Raw genomic sequence first — 26,154 nt, forward strand, 5'->3', positions numbered from 1 at the left:
TACCCCTGACTGGTGCCTTTATAAGAAGGGATCTCTGGATAAAGATGGGAGGAATTGCTGTGACTTGTCTTTGTCTCTTACCTGCAGAATGAAAAGTCAAGAGTTAATGAAGGTCAGGACCCCCGCCATTACTCCCCACTTACTGGGACCCGTCGGATGAGCCCGTCATCTGCCTCCAAACGACGACTAGCCGCAGATGCTGAGGAGCAAAAGACACAGAGTAAGTCACTACAGGATGTAACTCCGGATCAGTGATGTAATGTATGTACACAGTGACTGCACCAGCAGAATAGTGAGTGCAGCTCTGGAGTATAATACAGGATGTAACTCAGGATCAGTACAGGATAAGTAATGTAATGTATGTACACAGTGACTGCACCAGCAGAATAGTGAGTGCTGCTCTGGAGTATAATACAGGATGTAACTCCGGATCAGTGATGTAATGTATGTACACAGTGACTGCACCAGCAGAATAGTGAGTGCAGCTCTGGAGTATAATACAGGATGTAACTCCGGATCAGAACAGGATAAGTAATGTAATGTATGTACACAGTGACTGCACCAGCAGAATAGTGAGTGCAGCTCTGGAGTATAATACAGGATGTAACTCAGGATCAGAACAGGATAAGTAAAGTAATGTATGTACACAGTGACTGCACCAGCAGAATAGTGAGTGCAGCTCTGGAGTATAATACAGGAGGTAACTCAGGATCAGAACAGGATAAGTAAAGTAATGTATGTACACAGTGACTGCACCAGCAGAATAGTGAGTGCAGCTCTGGAGTATAATACAGGATGTAACTCAGGATCAGAACAGGATCAGTAATGTAATGTATGTACACAGTGACTGCACCAGCAGAATAGTGAGTGCAGCTCTGGAGTACAATACAGGAGGTAACTCAGGATAAGTAATGTATGTACACAGTGACTGCACCAGCAGAGTAGTGAGTGCAGCTCTGGAGTATAATACAGCAGATAACTCAGGATCAGTACAGGATCAGTGATATAATGTATGTACACAGTGATTGCACCAGCAGAATAGGGAGTGCAGCTCTGGAGTACAATACAGGAGGTAACTCAGGATAATGCAATGTATGTACACAGTGACTGCACCAGCAGAATAGTGACCAGCTCTGGAGGATAATACAGGATGTAACTCAGGATCAGTACAGGATAAGTAATGTAATGTATGTACACAGTGACTGCACCAGCAGAATAGTGAGTGCAGCTCTGGAGTACAATACAGGAGGTAACTCAGGATAAGTAATGTAATGTATGTACACAGTGACTGCACCAGCAGAGTAGTGAGTGCAGCTCTGGAGTATAATACAGTATGTAACTCAGGATCAGTAATGTATGTACATAGCGACTGCACCAGCAGAATAGTGAGTACAGCTCTGGAGTATAATACAGTATGTAACTCAGGATCAGTAATGTGTGTACACAGTGACTGCACCAGCAGAATAGTGAGCGCAGCTCTGGAGGATAATATGTAATAATTGATGATTCGGTATTAGTGGGGATAAGCTGATGTTACCTCTGGCTGTGTAGCACTATATACATGTATACATCTCACTTTAAAGCGATTCATGGTGAAGTCAGGCCTTGGCGCTGGATCAGTATTCGGGCAGCGTGTGGAGAGCGGGGGAGCCGGTAATGTAAAGTGTAAATGATATTGGTTTTAATAAACTTTGTTCAGGCTGCGTGTTTAACTGTTCTCCTCCGTCTGAGTGTATCAGTCTGTAAGTCATGCCTCAGAGACGTCTGATTACTTTTCTTAAGTGCGCCCATGGATTTCGCCCGAATCTCATTTTCTGGCTGCAGACGGTCGTTAGTGCTGCAAAGCATGGACGCTGTGGAGGAGCGCAGCGGGCACGGCACGTTGTCTCTGTAATGATGGCAGCCGCCTCCTGTCCTGTCTGTACATTTACTTACCATGTCGCCCCTTGTCATTGGTCTGCAGCAGCGTGGGCGTCCAGGGCATGCTGGGACTAGTAGTAGACATTGATGAGTATCAGTGGAGAGCGGGTGAGTCTGTACTGTGCACAAGTCTCTATATTCCTATTAGGAGGTTTGGTATAAGCCAGGGTATGTGCACAGATCCGTGTAACCCCTCGCAGAACATGGCCACGTACACGCGTATTGTTACATGCAAATTATTATCTTTGGTAAAGAAAATAAATTAAAAAAAAAAAAACCGCTGCACGATTAAGTCTCAGATTCCTTTTTTGCAGATGACGCCAATCCCAGAGCTGCAGAGCCAGAAACGTCCAGCAGAGGGCAGAGCGCTCCAGAGGAAAACGCAGAGTAAGATGATAAATGGCAGATTTTCAGGTTACAAGACCCGAATCCTGGAGGAACCGCACACGATGCACTGTCATTCCTCACTTTTTGGAGGCTGAATATAGGGGAATGCTTTTCATCATATATCCTTTTAAATGCCATATTATTTAAAGGGCCAACCTTGATGTGAGAAATATATGGGAGATATGTGTCACAAGCTGATCGCTGTAATCACATCACAGCCGGGACCCCCTACTTTGAAATGGGCTAATACAACGGGCACATTGTACTTCTTCAATTCTGTACATGCCTTACAGGTATTCTCTGTACATTGCAACGTCCGTCCCCCCCATGTTAAATGCGATTATGTCTTCCTGTCAAAAGCCCCCATCATCATAGGACGGAGTAGGGAGTAAAAGGGGAAATTGCCAAATGTAATATAACTAAAAAAAATAAATATATATTTTTATTTTTTTTTTAGTTATATTTAGAATCTATTAGCTAAATATAGAATTACTTAAATTCCTAATATTATTAATTGATGAATGTATAATTTATATTTATTAGAAGTTAAATATATATTTTACTAATAAATATTTTACTAATAATATATATTTATCTAATATATTTAATATCTTATATATTGTATTTATCTAATACATATATATTTGATAAATATATGTTTATTTTTAGTTAAATATATAATTTATTAGTTAAATATACAATTAAATGTATTAGTGGTGAACTATACATTAATTTTATAATATAACTATTAGCTAAATATATAGTATACTATTAGTTAAACGTACAGTATATTATTAGTGTGTGTGTGTCTGTAAATATATATATATATATATATATATATATATATATATATTATTACTATAGTATACACACACACGTACACGGATATATATATAGATAGCTAGATAAAGTACAGACCAAAAGTTTGGACACACCTCATTCAAAGAGTTTTCTTTATTGTTATGACTCTGAAAATTGTAGATTCACATTGGAGGACTCAAAACTATGAATTAACACATGTGGAATGAAATACTTAACAAAAAAGTGTGAAACAACTGAAAATATGTCTTATATTCTAGGTTCTTCAAAGTAGCTGCCTTTTGCTTTGATTACTGCTTTGCACACTCTTGGCATTCTCTTGATGAGCTTCAAGAGGTAGTCACCGGAAATGGTTTTCAAACAGTCTTGAAGGAGTTCCCAGAGATGCTTAGCACTTGTTGGCCCTTTTGCCTTCACTCTGCGGTCCAGCTCACCCCAAACCATCTCGATTGGGTTCAGGTCTGGTGACTGTGGAGGCCAGGTCATCTGGCGTAGCACCCCATCACTCTCCTTCTTAGTCAAATAGCCCTTACACAGCCTGGAGGTGTGTTTGGGGTCATTGTTCTGTTGAAAAATAAATGATAGTCCAACTAAACGCAAACCGGATGGAATAGCACGCTGCTGCAAGATGCTGTGGTAGCCATGCTGGTTCTGTATGCCTTCAATTTTGAATAAATCCCCAACAGTGTCACCAGCAAAGCCCCCCCACACCATCACACCTCCTCCTCCATGCTTCACGGTGGGAACCAGGCATGTAGAGTCCATCCAATCACCTTTTCTACAAAGACACGGTGGTTGGATCCAAAGATCTCAAATTTGGACTCATCAGACCAAAGCACAGATTTCCACTGGTCTAATGTCCATTCCTTGTGTTCTTTAGCCCAAACAAGTCTCTTATGCTTGTTGCCTGTCCTTAGCAGTGGTTTCCTAGCAGCTATTTTATCATGAAGGCCTGCTGCACAAAGTCTCCTCTTAACAGTTGTTCTAGAGATGTGTCTGCTGCTAGAACTCTCTGTGGCATTGACCTGGTCTCTAATCTGACCTGCTGTTAACCTGCAATTTCTGAGGCTGGTGACTCGGATAAACTTATCCTCCGCAGCAGAGGTGACTCTTGGTCTTCCTTTCCTGGGGCGTTCCTCATGTGAGCCAGTTTCTTTGTAGCGTTTGATGTTTTTTGCCACTGCACTTGGGGACACTTTCAAAGTTTTCCCAGTTTTTCGGACTGACGGACCTTCATTTCTTAAAGTAATGATGGCCACTCGTTTTTCTTTACTTAGCTGCTTTTGTCTTGCCATAATACAAATTCTAACAGTCTATTCAGTAGGATTATCAGCTGTGTATCCACCAGACTTCTGCACAACACAACTGATGGTCCCAACCCCATTTATAAGGCAAGAAATCCCACTTATTAAACCTGACAGGGCACACCTGTGAAGTGAAAACCATTTCCGGTGACTACCTCTTGAAGCTCATCAAGAGAAAGCCAAGAGTGTGCAAAGCAGTAATCAAAGCAAAAGGTGGCTACTGTGAAGAACCTAGAATATAACACATATTTTTAGTTGTTTCACACTTTTTTTGTTAAGAAAACTCTTTGAATGAGCTGTGTCTAAACTTTTGGTCTGTACTGTATACATAGTATATATATATATATATAATAATATATATAATATCCCCACACTGTACAGCCGCACGGAGTGAATGATGGCGTCTGTGATAACACGTGGCGTCTATGTCCCCGAGGCCATCAGCATACACGAGCGACGAGAGGAGGGACAAGTATTTAAACATGACTTGGAATGAGCCACAATTGAAACGTATAGCATTCTGGAGCGTAAGATAACACAAATTCAGCTCTTCCGTGTGAACTTTCCAGCCCCCAGGCAATTTACATCTTGTATAATACGGCGATGCTGACATTTCCTCTCTTGGCAGACATCTGTTGCAGCCACGGGAATGCAGTAAACAGCAACTTAAGTGCCTGGTAAATGCCACTTGTAATCAGTCCTTCTGTGGGATCAGGATGGAAGGATCCGCCATCGGCCGGCTTCACTTTCCAGCCTTCAAGATCCATTTACAACTTAATACTGTTATTCTTATTGTAAGAGACGGAGGGGAGGGATCCTCCGGACGGTCGGTTAGAGGGGCGCAGCTCCTCGGAGAGATGACGTCCCGTCCAGACGCTCTGACCACCTCCCTCCGTCAGTGGACGCTCCGATCTGCTCAGCGTTTTGCAAATCAATTGCCACTCAGCAAGCAAATAGTGTTAAGCGGGCTTTACACACTGCGATATCGGTCCCGATATCGCTAGTGTGGGTACCCGCCCCCATCTGTTGCGCGACACGGGCAAATCGCTGCCCGTGACGCACAACATCGCCCAGACCCGTCACACATACTTACCTTCCTAGCGACGTCGCTGTGACCGGCGAACCGCCTCCTTTCTAACGGGGCGGTCCGTGCGGCGTCACAGCGACGTCACTGAGCGGCCGCCTAATAGCAGCGGAGGGGCGGAGCTGAGTGGGACGTAACATCCCGCCCACCTCCTGCCTTCCGCATAGCGGCCGGGAGGCAGGTAAGGAGAGCTTCCTCGTTCCTGCGGTGTCACACGGAGCGATGTGTGCTGCCGCAGGAACGAGGAACAACTTCATTACTGCTGCAGTAACGATATTCGAGAATGGACCCCCATGTCACCGATGAGCGATTTTGCACGTTTTTGCAACGATGCAAAATCGCTCATCGGTGTCACACGCAACGGCATCGCTAATGCGGCCGGATGTGCGTCACCAATTCCGTGACCCCAACGAGTTCGCATTAGCGATTTCGTAGCGTGTAAAGCCCCCTTAACATAAGAAACGACCCTGGAGGGAAGATTTTTTTTTTTTTTTTTTTAATTTATTTTAGATACATCTTGAGAAGTTCCCAGGAGCTGCAACATTTATTTTTAAGGACACAGTTTGCAAACAGTGTGGAAAAAAAAAATGTGACTAGCTTCTTCTCTAGTGCCCTCCTTGTCAGTACTTATCTGAAATCTTATCTTAAAGCCCCACGCTCCCCGCAGAGTATCACCCCCCACCCTACAAATTAGGTGGCTCTTGTCTGGCAGCTCTTTCCCCTGTCGTCCCCCTGCACAGATATATTCAGCACAGCCAAGTGCCCCGACATCCTCTGTGAGAGTCGGGAGCCCTCCATAGCTACTCATTTCAACCAAGCTCACCGACACTGATGGGTTTGGCTGACATTGTTTGTATCTGAGCACAAAGGATGTTTTTTTTTTTTTTTCTCCTTGCAGTTCTCCAGCCTTTCTCCGGCAGCCGCAGTACGATGCAGCTCCTCTGGCAGTTGAGACACGGGTCTTGGGAGCAGTTTCTTCAGGCTGCAGCCCGTCCTGACACGTGACTAGGACGTTTTATCACCGTCTTGGGGAACTCTTATATCCCACACTTCCTCAATGATAGTATTTGGCTTACGAGGAGTCTTCTCTAGAAGTGACTGCTACAATTTTGCAGGGATTTAGAGAAATGGCCATTCTTGTAACAGGAGGAGGGCTCATCACAAAAGAAAATTGTGACCGTCTTCTTCTCTACTGACCACTCTGTCAGTAAATAACATCTGAAATCTCGCCCCTTAGGGGTACTTTGCACGTTGCGACATCGCTACTGCGATATCGTCGGGGTCAAATCGAAAGTGACGCACATCCGGTGCCGTTAACGACGTCGCAACATGTAAAGCCTAGATGCACCGATAATCGATCACAAAAGCATTGAAAATCGGTGATCTGTGTAGTGTCTGTCATTTTCATAATGTCGCACCAATAGGAGGTACGATGTTGTTCCTTGTTCCTGTGGCAGCGCACATCTCTGTGTATGAAGCTGCAGGAGCGAGGAACATCTGCTTACCTGTTATGCGGAAGGAAGGAGGTGGGCGGGATGATTACGTCCCGCTCATCTCCGCCCCTCCGCTTCTATTGGCCGCCTGCCGCGTGATGTCGCTGTGACACCGCACGACCCGCCCCCTTAGGAAGGAGGCGGGTCGCCGGCCAGAGCGATGTCGCAGGGCAGGTAAGTGCGTGTGAAGCTGCCGTAGCGATAATGTTCACTACGGCAGATATCGCATGTGCGACGGGGGCGGGGACTATCGCGCTCGGCATCGGCTAGCAATGTCGCAACGTGCAAAGTACCCCTTAGGGTGATGGATAATCATCATCCTCGATCCAGCTCCTGCTCCTCTCAACAAAAATACCTCATTTTGGCACAGCCGGCGAGGCCTCCTCCCTGCAGCCCCAGTCTGTTCTGTGTCATAGAGGGCCCTGGTCTCTCCCATGATTGTCTGCAGCGCCCCCTGACATTAACCTAGACTGACCAAAGATCAACGCGAAGATGCAATACTGTTTATAAAAAAACAAAATTCCGTCCTTGTGTGGAAATCTTATAGTACATAAATGCAAATCATATTAATCTAAGAATCTCCCACCGTATTGTGTATGCAGCTATTATGCGGAATAATGGGTTTTTTTTTGTTTTTTTTTATTTAAATGACTTTAGGCTACAAACAAACCCTGTATAGTATTGGGGTGCAGATGTCGCCAATGTTGTCTGTTGCTGACTTCTTCCTAAACTAAGAGACACATAGATCTGCATGAGCGCTGTGTACAGAAAGCGGAGGATGTTTTAATGGGTCTTATCTGCAAAGTTGTTTCAGATTTAATTTATTTTTTTTTTTTAACTTTTCCAAAATAAAAAGTAGTCCACAAATTTTAGGATGTGGGGGGATAACTTGCTGACCCATCCTTGTGACCCCCATGAGATCCTGAGATGGGGGGGGGTCTTCACCTCCATCTTGCATTATCCTGGCTCTGTGCTCAGCCGTCCCATAGTCGATGATGAACATTTCCGCCACGTTCCTAGGGTGGGGGGGGGGTTGCAGACCCCCATCCTGTGATCGCTGAGGCTCCCACCAGTCACCACATTTCTCCTTCAACCAATAGATGGGATTTTCTGTTATTTTGTGCATAACCCTTTAATATGTAATGGATAATTTTGAAAAATTAAATGCAAATATAAACAAAGCTTTAAACGCAAATTTAATTTTTTATTTTTTCAGCATTTTGCATCTGTTTTCAGAAGTGGAAGCCTCGCTGAGCGAACTGCTGGAAATAAGACAACAACTATCGGACTTACAGGTCGGTGAGACGGGAACTCGTGTCTTTAAGGATGAATCAATCACTTGATTTGGTGAATTTAGGAAAACTGCAGCTTCGTCACTGGACGGTCAGATCTGCAGATTAACACACGTCTCGGACTGCAGAGCATTCGGGTGTCACCGGTGGTGTAAGAGCCTTCACTAATGGGGGACAGGAGGGCGGCTGCTGGTTCACAGGAGAAGGCCATAGACGGGTTATTATAGGGCAGAAAGTTTTGCCGCAGTCATGGGGGGGTCTCTGATAGCGGCTTATATCAGGGAGAACTATAGGATCGGCCGTCTGGAATCGGACACTCCAGATCCTTCTCACTTCACCAACATGGTGTGATGGGGGCTCCCATGTACATTAGACTGTCGGCCGACCCCCAGGATATCTGCATGTTTGGCTGCCATTAGTCTAATGTGCGTGAGGAACGTTGATACTCAGGGATTTTTCGGTAAGTGTTTTGATCTCATTTTGAAGCTGCATCGTGAATTTTTCTCTCCATTGACATCCAGAGCTGCAATCAAAATTCTGTTGACTGCTAAATGAAATCTGTCATCACTTTACCGAGGGACAGCTTAGCTGAAATCATATGATGCAATACACTCTCATTGCATGGTGGAAAATGTAGTATCAAGGACAACACCTTTTCGTATGTTACCCTACATTAATCAGCCGATCTTTTCAGCTTTTGCTCCCAGCCCCCCCCCCCCCCCCCCTTACTCCCGCAAGTGGCTGATTTTGCTAAGGGAGCCATAGCCAACTATCTAGTCATTTTGTGCACAGGGTGGCTTCAATAAATGAGCTTTGGTGTGCATTGGTGAGGTGGGCAGCACACCTTAGTGGGCGGCGGGGAGGTGGGCAGCACATATTGGTAGTAGGTGGGCAGTGCATGTTGGTGGGTGGCAGGGAGGTGGGCAGTGCACATTGGTGGGAGGTGGGCAGTGCATGTTGGGTGGCAGGTAGGTGGGCTGTGCATGTTTGTAGGTGGTGAGGAGGTGGGCAGTGTGCATTGGGGGCGGCGGGGAAGCAGGCAGTGCGCGTTGGGGGATGGCGGGGAGGTGGACAGCGCGCGTTGGGGCAGCGGGGAAGTGGGCAGCGCGTGTTGGGGGGGGGCAGCGGGGAAGTGGACAGCGCGCATTGGGGGATGGCAGGGAAGCGGACAGCGCACGTTGAGGGGCAGCAGGGAAGCGGGCAGCGCGCGTTGGGGGGGCGGCGGAGAAGTGGGCAGCGAGCGTTGAGGGGCAGTGCGGGGAAAAGGGCAGTGCACTTTCGTGGATGATCGGGAGGTGGGCAGCGCCGCTTGTTGGGTGGTGAGGAGATGGGCAGCGCAGGTTGGTGGCTGGCGGGTAGGTGGGCAGCGCAGGTTGATGGGAAGCGACGAGGAGGGCAGCGCACGTTGGGGGGTGGTGAGGAGGTGGGCAGCGCACATTGGTCGGCAGTGAGAAGGTTTCTTTCAGCACTGTTTTATCTGCAGCTTTGGTTGTGAGTGGAGCACACTACATGATGTAACATACAGTAGGTCTGTGGACACATTTGCGGCGTTACTCGCCGTCGTTGATCCTCGCATGCCTCTCCCCGACCAGGGACCCCCAGCCGGCAATGTGCAGCGTCGGCAGCTCCGTGACTTTGTGCTCTGGACATTTGCCCTTCTGTTTACCTAATTTAGGAGGAAGCTGTTTTAATACGTCTTAGCTGTTAGTAACACATGCTGTGACATTTACAGCAGCCGCAAGCGCGTGTATGAATTTCATGTGTGACACTTGCACCGCTCGCTGGGTGGCTTGTACATTTTTACGTCTGGGGCCGAGGGAAAATATTTACGCAGTGTGAAATCTGCTCTGTTCCCTGAAGATTAGCACTTGTTACACAGAGGATAAACCCGAGGAGAATAAGCCCCAGATCCCCGGGATGGGGGGGACGCACTGCACTGGAGAGGACAGACTTTACAAAGGGAAGGTGGATAGCGCCCCCCGGGGAGAGAATGTTTTCCAAAATTTTATATAGTTTTGTTTTTATTTGTTTTTGTTTTACTATTTAAAAAAAAATAAATTCAACAAAAAAATTATTACCTCTGTCCCCATTGGGGCTCATAATCTACATTCCCGATCAGTCTTTGGAGTGTGGGCGGAAACGGGGAATTCGGAGGAAATCCACGGGGACAACGTACAAACTCCGTGCACCTCATGTGACGCCATAGAAATTATTAATTAATCTATTTGATTGGAGTTCGAGGGTGGACGTTGCAGTCTTTCGGCTGAGAATGCCGTCACCCTCATCGTCTCTGCATATCCAGTAATGTGACCCCATCATGTGTTTTCTTTTCCGAGGCTGAAGAGGGCAGCAGAGAGCTGGGAAACCTCCTCGGATTGGATTCCGGAACCTTGGATCTTCAATTGGAGATGCAGAAAACGAAAGTTCTGAGTAAGGACTAAAAAAGAAAAGCTTCCTCCACAATTCACGGGACCTCTGTCCTCTCTGTATGGGCTGGAAAAACATTTTTAAAGGTCGGGTAAAAATAAAAAGAAAAAAAAAATGGTCTGGGGTTATGAAGTCGCCGCGGCTGTGCTGTGGGGAAGGCGGCTTTAGTAGCGTCCGCAATAAAATATAGTGTCAGTAACGAAGACCTAAGGGGCGCTACTGTCCGGCTCCAAAGCTGGGGAAAGAGCTCCTAAAATGATAAAGGGGATAAACCATCCTAGGGACATTTGAATGACGGCCTGGATTGGGGGTCAGCTGCTGTTCTATGTCTTTGTGTGAATGTACTCGATCAGGGTGACTCGGCCGAGTATCGCGGGTGCTTGAATGTGACGTTCGTGAACGATCCTGTCCACATAAAGTATGACATTTATCGGTAGCCCATTCCCTATTTTACAAGGAGCGATATACTGACGCAAACCAATTATCTAATATCCCATATGAGCGATCCAATTAACTATCCAACAAGCATTTTTCTTGTTCGTTGGCTGATCAGCAGCCTACTTATACAGGGTGTTGATATAGGGCCAGAATGGCGCCCTTTGTGTCGCCGCGGGGGGCCCTCGAGGTCGGCGCCCTCTGTGTCGCCGCGGGGGGCCCTCGAGGTCGGTGCCCTCTGTGTCGCCGCGGGGGGGCCCTCGAGGTCGGCGCCCTCTGTGTCGCCGCGGGGGGCCCTCGAGGTCGGCGCCCTCTGTGTCGCCGCGGTGGGCCCTCGAGGTCGGCGCCCTCTGTGTCGCCGCGGGGGGCCCTCGAGGTCGGCGCCCTCTGTGTCGCCGCGGGGGGCCCTCGAGGTCGGCGCCCTCTGTGTCGCCGCGGGGGGCCCTCGAGGTCGGCGCCCTCTGTGTCGCCGCGGGGGGCCCTCGAGGTCGGCGCCCTCTGTGTCGCCGCGGGGGGCCCTCGAGGTCGGCGCCCTCTGTGTCGCCGCGGGGGGCCCTCGAGGTCGGCGCCCTCTGTGTCGCCGCGGGGGGCCCTCGAGGTCGGCGCCCTCTGTGTCGCCGCGGGGGGCCCTCAAGGTCGGTACCTCTCTATCGTAGGAAAAGAGATGTTCAAGAAAGTGAAATTCATCGTGCAGAACTATCTGGGTGATAATGTCAGACGATTCTGTAGCAGCAGTGTTGATTGTCATCCTTCTGTTTTTCTATCTCAAGGCTTATTATTTGGGGTACTGCTGTTGTACTTTGGGCGGACTCGCTCTACGTGCAGGTAATCGCACACACAAGGCTTCCCATCAGAACTGAGATCCGTCTTGGTCACTGTTGTATCGTTTCTCACGTACACAAAGGAGCCTTCTCATCATGTGAGGCCCTGGAGGAAGATGCAGGAACGCTTTACATTTCTCTGTGTATAATTGACAGTGTAAAGTTCATGTATCCTTCATTCCTGGAAGTCATACGGGCAGCAGGATTTCATGGACATCAGCACGTTTCCTATTTGTAGGATCCGCATAGAATTAACTTGAGATTATCACCTCGATGTGGAAGAGTGGTTTATCATTAAAATGCTTCTTCCGTGCTCAAAGTGCATTTAAATTGGTTTAAAATTCTGTATTTAGTATTTGTATTCTATATATCAGTGATACAAGCTTCAAATTCTCTTCATACAGAGATATCTAATATTCTGTCTGCAGCCACCACTAGGGGGAGCTCCCTGTATACAGAAATACATGATGATATTCTATCTGCAGTCACCACTAGGGGGAGCTCCCTGTATACAGAGATACATGATAAGATTCTGTCTGCAGCCACCACTAGGGGGAGCTCCCTGTATACAGAAATACATGATGATATTCTGTCTGCAGCCACCACTAGGGGGAGCTCCCTGTATACAGAAATACATGATGATATTCTGTCTGCAGCCATCACTAGGGGGAGCTCCCTGTATACATAGATACATGATAAGATCCTGTCTGCAGCCACCACTAGGGGGAGCTCCCTGTATACAGAAATACATAAGATTCTGTCTGCAGCCACCACTAGGGGGAGCTCCCTGTATATAGAAATACATGATAATATTCTGTCTGCAGTCACCACTAGGGGGAGCTCCCTGTATACAGAAATACATGATAATATTCTGTCTGCAGTCACCACTAGGGGGAGCTCCCTGTATACAGAAATACATGATAATATTCTGTCTGCAGCCACCACTAGGGGGAGCTGTATATAGAGATACATGATAAGATCCTGTCTGCAGTCACCACTAGGGGGAGCTCCCTGTATACAGATACATAAGATCCTGTCGCAGCCACCACTAGGGGGAGCTCCCTGTATACAGAGATACATGATAAGATCCTGTCTGCAGCCACCACTAGGGGGAGCTGTATATAGAGATACATGATAAGATCCTGTCTGCAGTCACCACTAGGGGGAGCTCCCTGTATACAGATACATAAGATCCTGTCGCAGCCACCACTAGGGGGAGCTCCCTGTATACAGAGATACATGATAAGATCCTGTCTGTAGCCACCACTAGGGGGAGCTGTATATAGAGATACATGATAAGATCCTGTCTGCAGTCACCACTAGGGGGAGCTCCCTGTAAACAGAGATACATGATAAGATCCTGTCTGCAGCCACCACTAGGGGGAGCTCCCTGTATACAGATACATAAGATCCTGTCGCAGCCACCACTAGGGGAGCTCCCTGTATACAGAGATACATGATAAGATCCTGTCTGCAGCCACCACTAGGGGGAGCTCCCTGTATACAGATACATAAGATCCCGTCGCAGCCACCACTAGGGGGAGCTCCCTGTATACAGAGATACATGATAAGATCCTGTCTGCAGCCACCACTAGGGGGAGCTCCCTGTATACAGATACATAAGATCCTGTCGCAGCCACCACTAGGGGGCGCTCCCTGTATACAGAGATACATGATAAGATTCTGTCTGCAGTCACCACTAGGGGGAGCTCCTGTATACAGAGATACACTATTAGATTACAGGAATCCATACAGACAATTGAAATGGGGTGGGTCAAGACCAATCACCACACCACTTCAGAGCTACTCATTAGAGCACATCAACACCAGGAGAACAGAGTAAATTTGCTTCAAAGAATATCAAAAAGTTTATTATCAAGTTATTACACATACAATATTACGTGAGATAAAACAGGCACGAGAGGAAAAGATGATATAAAAGGCAATAACACCTGGGGGCTGCACAACCATTAATAAGAAGAGATCCAAACTCTAACCACCAGGCAATATGTATCCATCAAAGCAAGAAAAAGAGCCCCAGTGGGCTCATTTATCAAAGGCACAGCCCAATTTTTGTTTGATGGTTACCCAGGCCCAAGTGGAGGGTAAACAAATAGGCAACAGGCAAGCAGTAGTTGTGCTAAAGGAACACATGCATCAGGCGTCCCCTATTAGGTAAATAGACCCATAAGGGTTCAGTGTACATACAATAAGCCGGGGCAAGCTGTATGCATGTGGACCCAGTCCACCAATACTGCTAACCTGTAAAAGCCAAGGAATGTGCAGACCGACCAAGGGTGACAGGGAGGGTGAGACCCCCAGTACAAACTCCAACGTACGTTTCACGATGGTAGTGTTCGCTTCGTCAGGGAGTGGGTACGTAGCACAGAAGGGCTACTATAAATAGCCCAAAGCACAGCTGGGGCACCGCACTGATAAATCTTGGCGCGTGCGCACATCGCGCCAGGCAGACCCAGCACCTCCCACCGGCCGTCACGATCCGGCGCATGCGCGGGAGCGGGGACGCGTCTCCATAGCTCCCGCGCATGCGCCCCGATCAATCAGAGACGGCCGCGGCAGGCCGGGCTGGCGGCGGAAATGCGCACGCGCGCATCAGTGCAGAACGGAGCTCAAAGGATCAGGGACACAGGCTATGTTGAGATCATGAATCATAGGTAAATACAAAAGAGACATAATACAATAACACTTGAGCTGCGTGATCCGGTTCCAGGAGTCCGTATGTAGATGTAGAATTGAGATGTGTCAAGAACAATTCATATTAGAGACCCAGATGAAAAAATCTGTGCTAAATAAAACAAGATGAAAGTAGGGGAAAACACAAAAAAGAAAAAATTAAAAATAGAACATGAATAACAAACAAAAACAAGCACATTGCGCCACAAAAATGAATGGCCACCATATTTGCTATATAAAAGAAACAATGAAAAAATACCCCTAAAAAATGGGGGGGGGGGGCAAACCCAAAGTGGTGTCAAAGAAAAGAGGCAAAGCTCAAAGCCTCATTGAGACCAGATGGGGCGACCGTTCCAAGAGTCACCATCCATCTAGTCTCACGCTGGGCCAGCCTCCGCTTAATGTTGCCACCACGAATGCCACTGTGAACGACTTCAATGCCGCGAATCAGTAAAGATTTAGGATCACAACCATGATGTGATTTAAAATGACGCGGCAGCGTCTTCAGAGTGGCAAGATCATCAACTGTCCGAGCCGCCGCAATATCTCGCGCATGTTCCCTTACGCGGATGCGGAGCTCACGGGATGTCAACCCAATATAGATTAGTGAGCACCCGCATACCGCGTAATAAATCACATTAGATGTACCACAAGAAATGTAGTCTCTGATGTGAAACTCGCGTTTCCCATCAGCAGATGTAAACACGAAACTGCGCGAGACATTGCGGCAAGCTAGGCAGTGGCCACAAGGGAAGCAACCAACTCGTGGTTGAGTGGAGCCGAGAAAACCAGACGGAGGCGGAACATAATGGCTCTGAACAAGCTTATCCCTCAAATTGAAAGACCTTCTGGCAGTCATCGGGGGATAATCAAATGATGAATCCCGAAAAGCAGGATCGGTCCTCAGGATAGGCCAGTGTCGATTAAGGATGGCCCTCATGTGCTGCCATTCACTATTATAGGTGGTGATAAATCTCACACTGGAAAAATCCTGAGGAGATTTTTGTCTGGAAAGAAGGAGCTGGGAACGAGAGGTATTCTTAGCCCTGAGGTACCCACGTTTTATACTGCGGTTGCTATAACCCCTCTCACGAAAGCGAGACATCAGGTCAGCGGCCTGCTCCTCGAACTTAGCATCCGAGGAGCAGATCCTCCTCATCCTCAGGAACTGTCCGGTAGGGACAGAACGAATTGTAGATGTGTGATGAGCAGACGAGGCATGAATCAGCGCATTGACAGATGTTGACTTACGAAAGACATCAGTTTGAATCAAATTTCTATCGTCAACATCAATAAGTATGTCTAAAAAGTCAATGCGCTTGGTGTTGTATTTATAAGTCAATTTGATGTTAAAAGGATTCATGCCAAGTCTGCCCATGAATAAATCCAGCTGCTCCACCGTACCCCTCCAAAAAAACAACAAATCATCAATATACCTAAGCCAGCACTGCACATGGGACACGGCCACGTCACCCTCGTCGCCAAATACCAATCTCTCCCAGTAACCCAGGAAGAGATTAGCATACGAGGGCGCACAGGCCGCGCCCATTGCAGTGCCGCGCTTCTGTAGGTAAAAAGAGTTCTTAAAAGTAAAAAAATTATGGGTAAGGATAAAGTGGAGCAGCTGGAGTATCAAATCACACATCTCACTGTCCCGACCGGAGGTCCCGAGGAAGAAGCGGACTGCCGCCAACCCGTCCTCATGGCGGATGCAGGTGTATAATGATTCAACATCCGCCGTGACTATTAGCATGTCCGCTTCCATAAAGATACCGTCAATCCTGTTGAGCACGTCCGTTGTGTCCTTGAGGTAGGAGGGAAGTGTCTCGACCAGGGGTTTGAGATAGTAATCAATGAATTTACACACCGGGTCACACATTCCCTCCAAACCAGACACAATCGGACGGCCCGGCGGACTGACGGCATCTTTATGAATCTTGGGGAGCAGATAAAACGTGGGCACCTTGGGGAATTTGACTAAAAGTCCTTCCAAGACCTTCTTGGTAATAAGCCCGCTGTCAAAGGCCTGCTCAAGGATCAACAGAAGATCTCTTGAAAAAGAATTAATGGGATTGAAATCAAGCTTTTGATAGGTATCCCTATCCCTCAGCTGGCGAAAGGCCTCTTTCTCATATTTCATAATGGGCCATATTACAATGTTTCCCCCCTTGTCAGCAGGTTTAAAAAGTACGTCCCTCCATGATTCCAATTGTTTGAGGGCCGACCTCTGTTGACAAGTGAGGTTATCATTATGCCGTCTAGATGACAAATGCGAAAAGTCATCTACAACCAATTTGGTAAAAATATCAACAGAGGGACATAATGACAAGGGGGGAAACTTAACTGACCTAGGCATGATACAAGATGGAAACCTACCAATACTGTCAGAGGGTTGTTGTTCGGATTGAAGCTCCTCCAAAACTGCTAGAGCCTCTCTCTCTGCCCGACTATCCAAATCGAAAGTTGGCACATCACGACTGTGGAGTTTCTTTAGAACCAACTTACGGGAAAACAGAAATAGATCTTTCATAGCTGTAAAAAAATCAAAAGAATTAGTCGGGGAGAAAGAGAGGCCCATAGAGAGGACCTCAACCTGAGCCTCTGACAGTATATGTGTGGAAAGATTAATTACTTGCAATGCCCCGCTAACCTTTTTAGATGTTTTGTGTGGGGCATGCATGGAGGACTTCAATCTTGTTATCACGCCAGATGGTATTGGGTCAGATATTGTATTTGGATTAGAACGCCCAGAGGATCCACCTTCATCAGCGGAGAGACCGGACGCTACAGAAGTTGAACGAGAACGTGATCCAGACTTTGATCGATATTTAGATCGAGATCTAAAAGAGGGTTGCTGCCATCTATAGACCTGATTAAGTTGCTGGTCACGTACATCTCTTTGAAACTTTTTGAGCTTGAATGACTGTAACTCCTTCTCCAATTTGCCAAGTTCTGCATCAATGTCATTATTAAATTTGGCTAATGCATCTGTAGTTAATTTTGACCTGATAAGTTGGAGAAGTTGCTCCATTTCCTTTTCCATCTCATTGATGGATGAAGAGTTGAATTCACTAAGAAGTTGCAAATGGCCCCTCGAGCAAACATTTGACAGCTCCTCCCACTTAGCTCTAAAAGAGTCATTTTCAACGGGAAAGGAAGGGAACACTTGTATTCGAAGACCCCTTGGGATTAGATGTTTCGATATGTATTTATCCAGGAACGCCCTGTTCCACCACGTCTTAGTTCTACGTCTTAAAAGTTCCCTGTATCGGGAAACCGCCTCTCTTGTATCAACATCACCGGAAACCTCGTCACCCATATTGCCAGTCGCTTCAAGTGCCATATTCAATTGAGAGAGCCAGGCATCATCGCGGGCCCTAAAATCCATAGTAATAAGGACAAAAACTGTGGAAACCACAGAGAATATGATTAGATTACAGGAATCCATACAGACAATTGAAATGGGGTGGGTCAAGACCAATCACCACACCACTTCAGAGCTACTCATTAGAGCACATCAACACCAGGAGAACAGAGTAAATTTGCTTCAAAGAATATCAAAAAGTTTATTATCAAGTTATTACACATACAATATTACGTGAGATAAAACAGGCACGAGAGGAAAAGATGATATAAAAGGCAATAACACCTGGGGGCTGCACAACCATTAATAAGAAGAGATCCAAACTCTAACCACCAGGCAATATGTATCCATCAAAGCAAGAAAAAGAGCCCCAGTGGGCTCATTTATCAAAGGCACAGCCCAATTTTTGTTTGATGGTTACCCAGGCCCAAGTGGAGGGTAAACAAATAGGCAACAGGCAAGCAGTAGTTGTGCTAAAGGAACACATGCATCAGGCGTCCCCTATTAGGTAAATAGACCCATAAGGGTTCAGTGTACATACAATAAGCCGGGGCAAGCTGTATGCATGTGGACCCAGTCCACCAATACTGCTAACCTGTAAAAGCCAAGGAATGTGCAGACCGACCAAGGGTGACAGGGAGGGTGAGACCCCCAGTACAAACTCCAACGTACGTTTCACGATGGTAGTGTTCGCTTCGTCAGGGAGTGGGTACGTAGCACAGAAGGGCTACTATAAATAGCCCAAAGCACAGCTGGGGCACCGCACTGATAAATCTTGGCGCGTGCGCACATCGCGCCAGGCAGACCCAGCACCTCCCACCGGCCGTCACGATCCGGCGCATGCGCGGGAGCGGGGACGCGTCTCCATAGCTCCCGCGCATGCGCCCCGATCAATCAGAGACGGCCGCAGCAGGCCGGGCTGGCGGCGGAAATGCGCACACGCGCATCAGTGCAGAACGGAGCTCAAAGGATCAGGGACACAGGCTATGTTGAGATCATGAATCATAGGTAAATACAAAAGAGACATAATACAATAACACTTGAGCTGCGTGATCCGGTTCCAGGAGTCCGTATGTAGATGTAGAATTGAGATGTGTCAAAAACAATTCATATTAGAGACCCAGATGAAAAAATCTGTGCTAAATAAAACAAGATGAAAGTAGGGGAAAACACAAAAAAGAAAAAATTAAAAATAGAACATGAATAACAAACAAAAACAAGCACATTGCGCCACAAAAATGAATGGCCACCATATTTGCTATATAAAAGAAACAATGAAAAAATACCCCTAAAAAATGGGGGGGGGCAAACCCAAAGTGGTGTCAAAGAAAAGAGGCAAAGCTCAAAGCCTCATTGAGACCAGATGGGGCGACCGTTCCAAGAGTCACCATCCATCTAGTCTCACGCTGGGCCAGCCTCCGCTTAATGTTGCCACCACGAATGCCACTGTGAACGACTTCAATGCCGCGAATCAGTAAAGATTTAGGATCACAACCATGATGTGATTTAAAATGACGCGGCAGCGTCTTCAGAGTGGCAAGATCATCAACTGTCCGAGCCGCCGCAATATCTCGCGCATGTTCCCTTACGCGGATGCGGAGCTCACGGGATGTCAACCCAATATAGATTAGTGAGCACCCGCATACCGCGTAATAAATCACATTAGATGTACCACAAGAAATGTAGTCTCTGATGTGAAACTCGCGTTTCCCATCAGCAGATGTAAACACGAAACTGCGCGAGACATTGCGGCAATCTATATTGGGTTGACATCCCGTGAGCTCCGCATCCGCGTAAGGGAACATGCGCGAGATATTGCGGCGGCTCGGACAGTTGATGATCTTGCCACTCTGAAGACGCTGCCGCGTCATTTTAAATCACATCATGGTTGTGATCCTAAATCTTTACTGATTCGCGGCATTGAAGTCGTTCACAGTGGCATTCGTGGTGGCAACATTAAGCGGAGGCTGGCCCAGCGTGAGACTAGATGGATGGTGACTCTTGGAACGGTCGCCCCATCTGGTCTCAATGAGGCTTTGAGCTTTGCCTCTTTTCTTTGACACCACTTTGGGTTTGCCCCCCCCCCATTTTTTAGGGGTATTTTTTCATTGTTTCTTTTATATAGCAAATATGGTGGCCATTCATTTTTGTGGCGCAATGTGCTTGTTTTTGTTTGTTATTCATGTTCTATTTTTAATTTTTTCTTTTTTGTGTTTTCCCCTACTTTCATCTTGTTTTATTTAGCACAGATTTTTTCATCTGGGTCTCTAATATGAATTGTTCTTGACACATCTCAATTCTACATCTACATACGGACTCCTGGAACCGGATCACGCAGCTCAAGTGTTATTGTATTATGTCTCTTTTGTATTTACCTATGATTCATGATCTCAACATAGCCTGTGTCCCTGATCCTTTGAGCTCCGTTCTGCACTGATGCGCGCGTGCGCATTTCCGCCGCCAGCCCGGCCTGCCGCGGCCGTCTCTGATTGATCGGGGCGCATGCGCGGGAGCTATGGAGACGCGTCCCCACTCCCGCGCATGCGCCGGATCGTGACGGCCGGTGGGAGGTGCTGGGTCTGCCTGGCGCGATGTGCGCACGCGCCAAGATTTATCAGTGCGGTGCCCCAGCTGTGCTTTGGGCTATTTATAGTAGCCCTTCTGTGCTACGTACCCACTCCCTGACGAAGCGAACACTACCATCGTGAAACGTACGTTGGAGTTTGTACTGGGGGTCTCACCCTCCCTGTCACCCTTGGTCGGTCTGCACATTCCTTGGCTTTTACAGGTTAGCAGTATTGGTGGACTGGGTCCACATGCATACAGCTTGCCCCGGCTTATTGTATGTACACTGAACCCTTATGGGTCTATTTACCTAATAGGGGACGCCTGATGCATGTGTTCCTTTAGCACAACTACTGCTTGCCTGTTGCCTATTTGTTTACCCTCCACTTGGGCCTGGGTAACCATCAAACAAAAATTGGGCTGTGCCTTTGATAAATGAGCCCACTGGGGCTCTTTTTCTTGCTTTGATGGATACATATTGCCTGGTGGTTAGAGTTTGGATCTCTTCTTATTAATGGTTGTGCAGCCCCCAGGTGTTATTGCCTTTTATATCATCTTTTCCTCTCGTGCCTGTTTTATCTCACGTAATATTGTATGTGTAATAACTTGATAATAAACTTTTTGATATTCTTTGAAGCAAATTTACTCTGTTCTCCTGGTGTAGAGATACACTATTGTAGTATCGTCATACGTTATCACCGACTTGATGCTACTATTTTTGTGTCTTGAGTTTCTTTTCTGCATGCCATGGGGGGTATAAGGGTATAAAAGATTTCACCAAAAAGTACTTTGGTTTTTACATGTGCACTCTTATTAGTCCTACAATCACCTTGCCGCTCCCGTCCAGCATGTAATGCGCTGAGCACTTTGCCCGGAGGATGAGATGTTATGTCATTTTTTTTTTTTCCGTAGTTTGCGAAGTGAGAAAAATAAAGAAGCGGCCGCGCATCGGATGAAGGTGAGTGCCCCGAATGTCATCGCTCCCTGACCCAAAGAGTCAACAAGTTTAAAAAAAAATATATATATTTATAATCTTGTAAATCTGAAAAATGGCGCTAAAGCTTAAAAAATGTGGCCGCTAAAGGGGCAGCGAGTGCTTTTCTGCAGCCTTCACTACTTAAGCATCTTCCCATATTATACGGTGATGGCATATCGTATAGTCCTGTATGGCTTGTGGGGGCCTCCCCAACCCCCCTCACTCCTCTTACTCCTGTTGAGGGCGTTTTAAATTGGTCTGTGCTATTTTTCCTTCTGTTGTGGTCTCAAAGCTTCATACTATTCACATTTTTTTGTTTCCCCCCCTTATCTAGGTCCAGTTTCTTCAGCGATTCTTACCACCAGTGGATTATGCTCTTTATCTCAGGATATTCACCCCCAGAACAGTGGGGTGCAGACATTCCTGGGACATCGGATAAAGCGTTCGCTTCATGCAAAACATTCAGGTGTTAAAAAGAAAGTGTAATCATTTTAACCTGTGTGGACACAGTGCATTTTTATCACCTTATTTATGTGTTTTTAGGTGCAGTTATGTCACAAAACTGCAAGTAAATCCTTATTCAAGTAAAGTCAATTTAAATGCTCAAGTTTTCTGCACGTGCTTTTTTACCCTGACAAATTTAGTGCAGAAATAAATCTGCAGCATGTCAATTCTTTCAGCGTTTTTGCAGCATTTTTCCACCCCAAAATGCATAGAAAAAAACACATATTTTTGGGGTTTTTTCTGCCAAGAGATGCAGTTTGGTGCAGAAATTTCTGTACCAAATTCTCAGAGTGCACACATAGCCTTACAGTTCAAAAACTGTGATTATAGTTTGTGTTAGGCCTCCTTCACACATCCGTGTAAAACACACACGTGTTTCATGGTGCATATGTGTATGCGCGTGCTATCAGTGTGACATTCGGATAGCACACGGACAGTATGAGCTGGTATACTTACCTGTCTCCGGCGCAGCTGTTACTTCTGAATCCGCGCTGAGTGCAATGAATATTCATGAGCATAATGAGCGGGCCCAGAAGAAACAGCAGCGTCCATGTGCTATCCGGATAGCATGAGCTGGTATACTTGCCTGTCTCCGGTGCTGCTGTTACTTCTGAATCCGCGCTGAGTGAAATGAATATTCATGAGCATAATGAGCGGGCCCAGAAGAAACAGCAGCGTCCATGTGCTATCCGGATAGCATGAGCTGGTATACTTGCCTGTCTCCGGTGCTGCTGTTACTTCCAGATCCGCGCTGAGTGCGGTGAATATACATGAGCATAATGAGCGGGCCCGGAATAAACAGCAGCGCCGGAGACAGGTAAGTATAAATATTCTTTATTTTTATGTAACCTGTGTTTTATCTCCGATACGTGTCACACTGATGTCATATGCATCCCATCAGTGTGCGGTCCATGTGACACCCTTGCTACCGGAAAAAACCTGATGTGTGAAGGAGGCCTTACCATTTGCAAGATCTCTGCAGACTGTGAATGTGAAAACCGAGGCCTTGTGCTGCTCTCCATGGAAAGTTTGCTACAGTTGTATCCTTTCTATATAATCCTCCTGTGACCTGAACTCTCTGCACTGATACATTTTATCTTGTGCTGACACATTCTGCATTTCATTTTTCCTGCTCACAGAGGATTGGATACAAATGTAACAAATTCTGTGAGAAATATTACGTCCTGATTAAAGTTGGGCGGACTCACAGAAAACCGGGACCAGCAGGACCGTGCGCTTTTTTTTTTTTTTTAAAAAAAATGGATCCGGTCCAGAGTCTGTCCCCATATAAGTCTATGGGAAGCAGAATCCAGAGATTAAAAATGGTGGTAGAAGGGATAGAAAAATGGAAGCGCATGCAGTAGACTTATCAAGGCTCCGGTATGGCTGGACGCTGCTCCCAGGCCTCGCATTCACTGCCTGGGTCGCTAATTACAGTCAGACACACCCCCACCCTGAGTGGCGGTGTGTCAGCTGACTGCATCAAATCACAGGCACCAGGACGGCCAGTGGGCGGGGAAAGTAGTGTAAGTAAAGGAGCCCCTATACCTTAGCATCTACTGTGAGCCTAAAACGTATGGGCTCCATACAGGTTAGTGGGCATGATGATGTTTCCTCTCGTCACCATAATTATGCAAGGGGGGACTTCGCCTCTCACCCCCCCCCCCCCCTTGCACTCCCCCTATCTGGGGGTCTCGCCCCCAGACCTCCGCTTCTATTATAAACAGCTCCATGCCCACATGGAGGTAGAAAAAGAGTGTTTATTCTGGCTGAAAGCTTCGGACAGCATTTTGAACACGCCCCTATCATGTAATAGGGGGCGTGCCCGAATGATATCATATCTGGAAGGAACCCTTACATTCTAGCATCTACCCTCAGTATCATGGTATATAAAAAAAAAAAACATAAATACAATTGGTGCAGGGTGTCCCCACCCCCCTCTCCCGGTATTCTGATACCCAACACAGATAAAGCCCACGGCTACAGCCCCATGCTTGCGTTTATCTTAGCTGTGTATCAAAAGAAGAGATTCGCATGCAGTTGTTTGTTTTTTTTTTTATTTAAGTAAATAATTTTAAAAAGACTATGTGCAGTTCCCCCCAATTTTGATACCCAGCCAAGATAAAGCCCCACAGCTGGGGGCTGGTATTCTCAGGTTGGAGAGTCTGAGCCTAAACATATCAGCCTCCAGCCTCCCGGAATTGTCACATCTATTAGATGTGAAATCCGGCGCTTTACCCGGCTCTTCCCAAATGCCCTGGTGCGGTGGCAAACTGGGTAATAAGGGTTAATAACAGCGCACAGCTGCTACTAAACCCTAGATTAATGATGGCAGGCGACTATGAGTAAATAAACACAAACACCCTAAAAATCCTTTATTTGGAATTAAATACAAAAAAGCCCCCTCTTTCACCACCTTATTAACCTCTAACATCCCTGCAGGTCCAATGTAATCCACACGAGGTCCCACGGCGATTCCACCTCTGCTACATCTGAATATCACAGCGAGCGGCCATAGAGTATGACTGCCCGCTGTGAGCTCCAGAGAATGAATGAGCCACGATGAGCAGTGACTGCAGGCAGACGCCATGACACAGGCTGGGGGCACGACTGACTGCAACCAGTCACAGACGCCAGGCCGGCCGGTGAGAGGGGAAAGCCGTGCATGTGAAATGAGCGGCCCAGGGAGGCCGCAGGAGCAGCGTACAGCCGAGCCGGAGCCTGGGTAAGTATGAAGCTCGCTTCATTCGTATTTTCTTTATTTTTCCTTTTTATTTTTTTTATTTTCTCAAGTGTCGGATCAAACAGCGGGAATCCCAGGCCTGGATCCGGCACCCGGGCAACATTGAAACCGCACGGATCCGGACTTTTACAATTCGGGTCCGCTCAGCTCTAATCATGATGTGTTTTTGGTGTGTGGGCAAATTCCATCTGTTCACTTTACAGCCAATGGCCAAGCGATCATGTATGTATGGCTGTTGGCCAAACGCACGTGCATCCAACAATTATTATAAGTGTCTGTGCACTTTATTATTTTTTTAATATAAATATTGAACCTTTTTATTAATAATAATGATAATATTGTATAATTTCCATGATTTTGGGGGGCAGCCCTCTTGCCTGAACTTCTGTTAAAGAGATTTAGAGATTTGCCTTGCTGTTTCCACATAGTTTGGTATCGGGCTGCGTGCTATGGCAGCCATACACCGATTTGAGCAATAATAAAACTTGCTTTTTAAACAACAACCTCTGGTCTGCGGGACCCTTTCACCCCATGTGGGCGTCCAGCTGCCGAGCCGTCGCCGAGCTCTCGTACCCATTTAGCCGCATAGCTCTGAACTTTTGCTTTGCTTTTGGCCTAAAAGGGACATTTCCATTTTCGGGTCTGAAAATACTTTCCCCTGCTGAATGCAAAAAAAATGTCCTGCTGCTCTCACCTGCTTGTCATCTGAAAATACAAGCCCCTGCCCCGCTCCGCACGAGCACCTGTCACCAGCACAGCCATTATTTTTGGGAAGACCAAGGCTGTTTTTAGAGCATGCAAAACATGCAGATTGGCTAATATCTAATGAGGGGTGATCAGTTTTTGTTCGAGGATGCACGGCTCTTAAAAATGCAGAATATAAAACGCAGAAACGTACAGTCCTGACCTAATACTTCTCACAGCTGAGAGGTTGCTACATTGTCATCCTGTCTAGACTATCCTCTGTGAGCCACTCGGTTCTGATCACTTGTTGATTTTTATTTGCACTGACACTTCTCACAGTTGAGGTTTTGTTACAATGTATTTCAACAGGATGGATTCTCAGCCTCTGAATCTAAATAACTAGAACCTATACACTGAGAGTATGAGGTACTAACTCATACAGGCCCATACTTAGTAAGGCGTTCAAGCCACATCCAGCCTATATTACTGGGTGAGACACAGACCTCACATCCAGCCTATATTACTGGGAGAGACACACAGACCTCACATCCAGCCTATATTACTGGGAGAGACACAGACCTCACATCCAGCCTATATTACTGGGAGACACACAAAGCTCACATCCAGCCTATATTACTGGGA

At 46.7% G+C, this 26,154-nt stretch overlaps 1 protein-coding gene across 2 annotated transcripts in view; it reads left to right on the forward strand.

The window, feature by feature from the left end:
- Positions 1 to 25,302, forward strand: part of ITGB3BP (integrin subunit beta 3 binding protein) — a 39,401-nt gene extending 14,099 nt beyond the window's left edge. Inside the window, exons 3-8 of one of the 2 annotated variants that reach the window (XM_075320359.1) lie at positions 88 to 220; positions 2,235 to 2,307; positions 8,224 to 8,302; positions 10,636 to 10,729; positions 21,518 to 21,563; positions 21,916 to 25,302. In XM_075320359.1, coding sequence (XP_075176474.1) covers positions 88 to 220; positions 2,235 to 2,307; positions 8,224 to 8,302; positions 10,636 to 10,729; positions 21,518 to 21,561 — 423 coding nt within the window. In that variant the 3' untranslated portion in view covers positions 21,562 to 21,563; positions 21,916 to 25,302. Of the gene's footprint in view, positions 1 to 87; positions 221 to 2,234; positions 2,308 to 8,223; positions 8,303 to 10,635; positions 10,730 to 11,931; positions 12,274 to 21,517; positions 21,564 to 21,915 lie in introns of those variants that run through there. The other variant, XM_075320358.1, reaches the window with a different exon arrangement.
- Positions 25,303 to 26,154: the final 852 nt, after the last annotated feature.

The sequence above is a fragment of the Anomaloglossus baeobatrachus genome, chromosome 8 (genome assembly GCF_048569485.1).
Source record: "Anomaloglossus baeobatrachus isolate aAnoBae1 chromosome 8, aAnoBae1.hap1, whole genome shotgun sequence".
In the NCBI taxonomy this organism is placed as follows: domain Eukaryota; kingdom Metazoa; phylum Chordata; class Amphibia; order Anura; family Aromobatidae; genus Anomaloglossus; species Anomaloglossus baeobatrachus.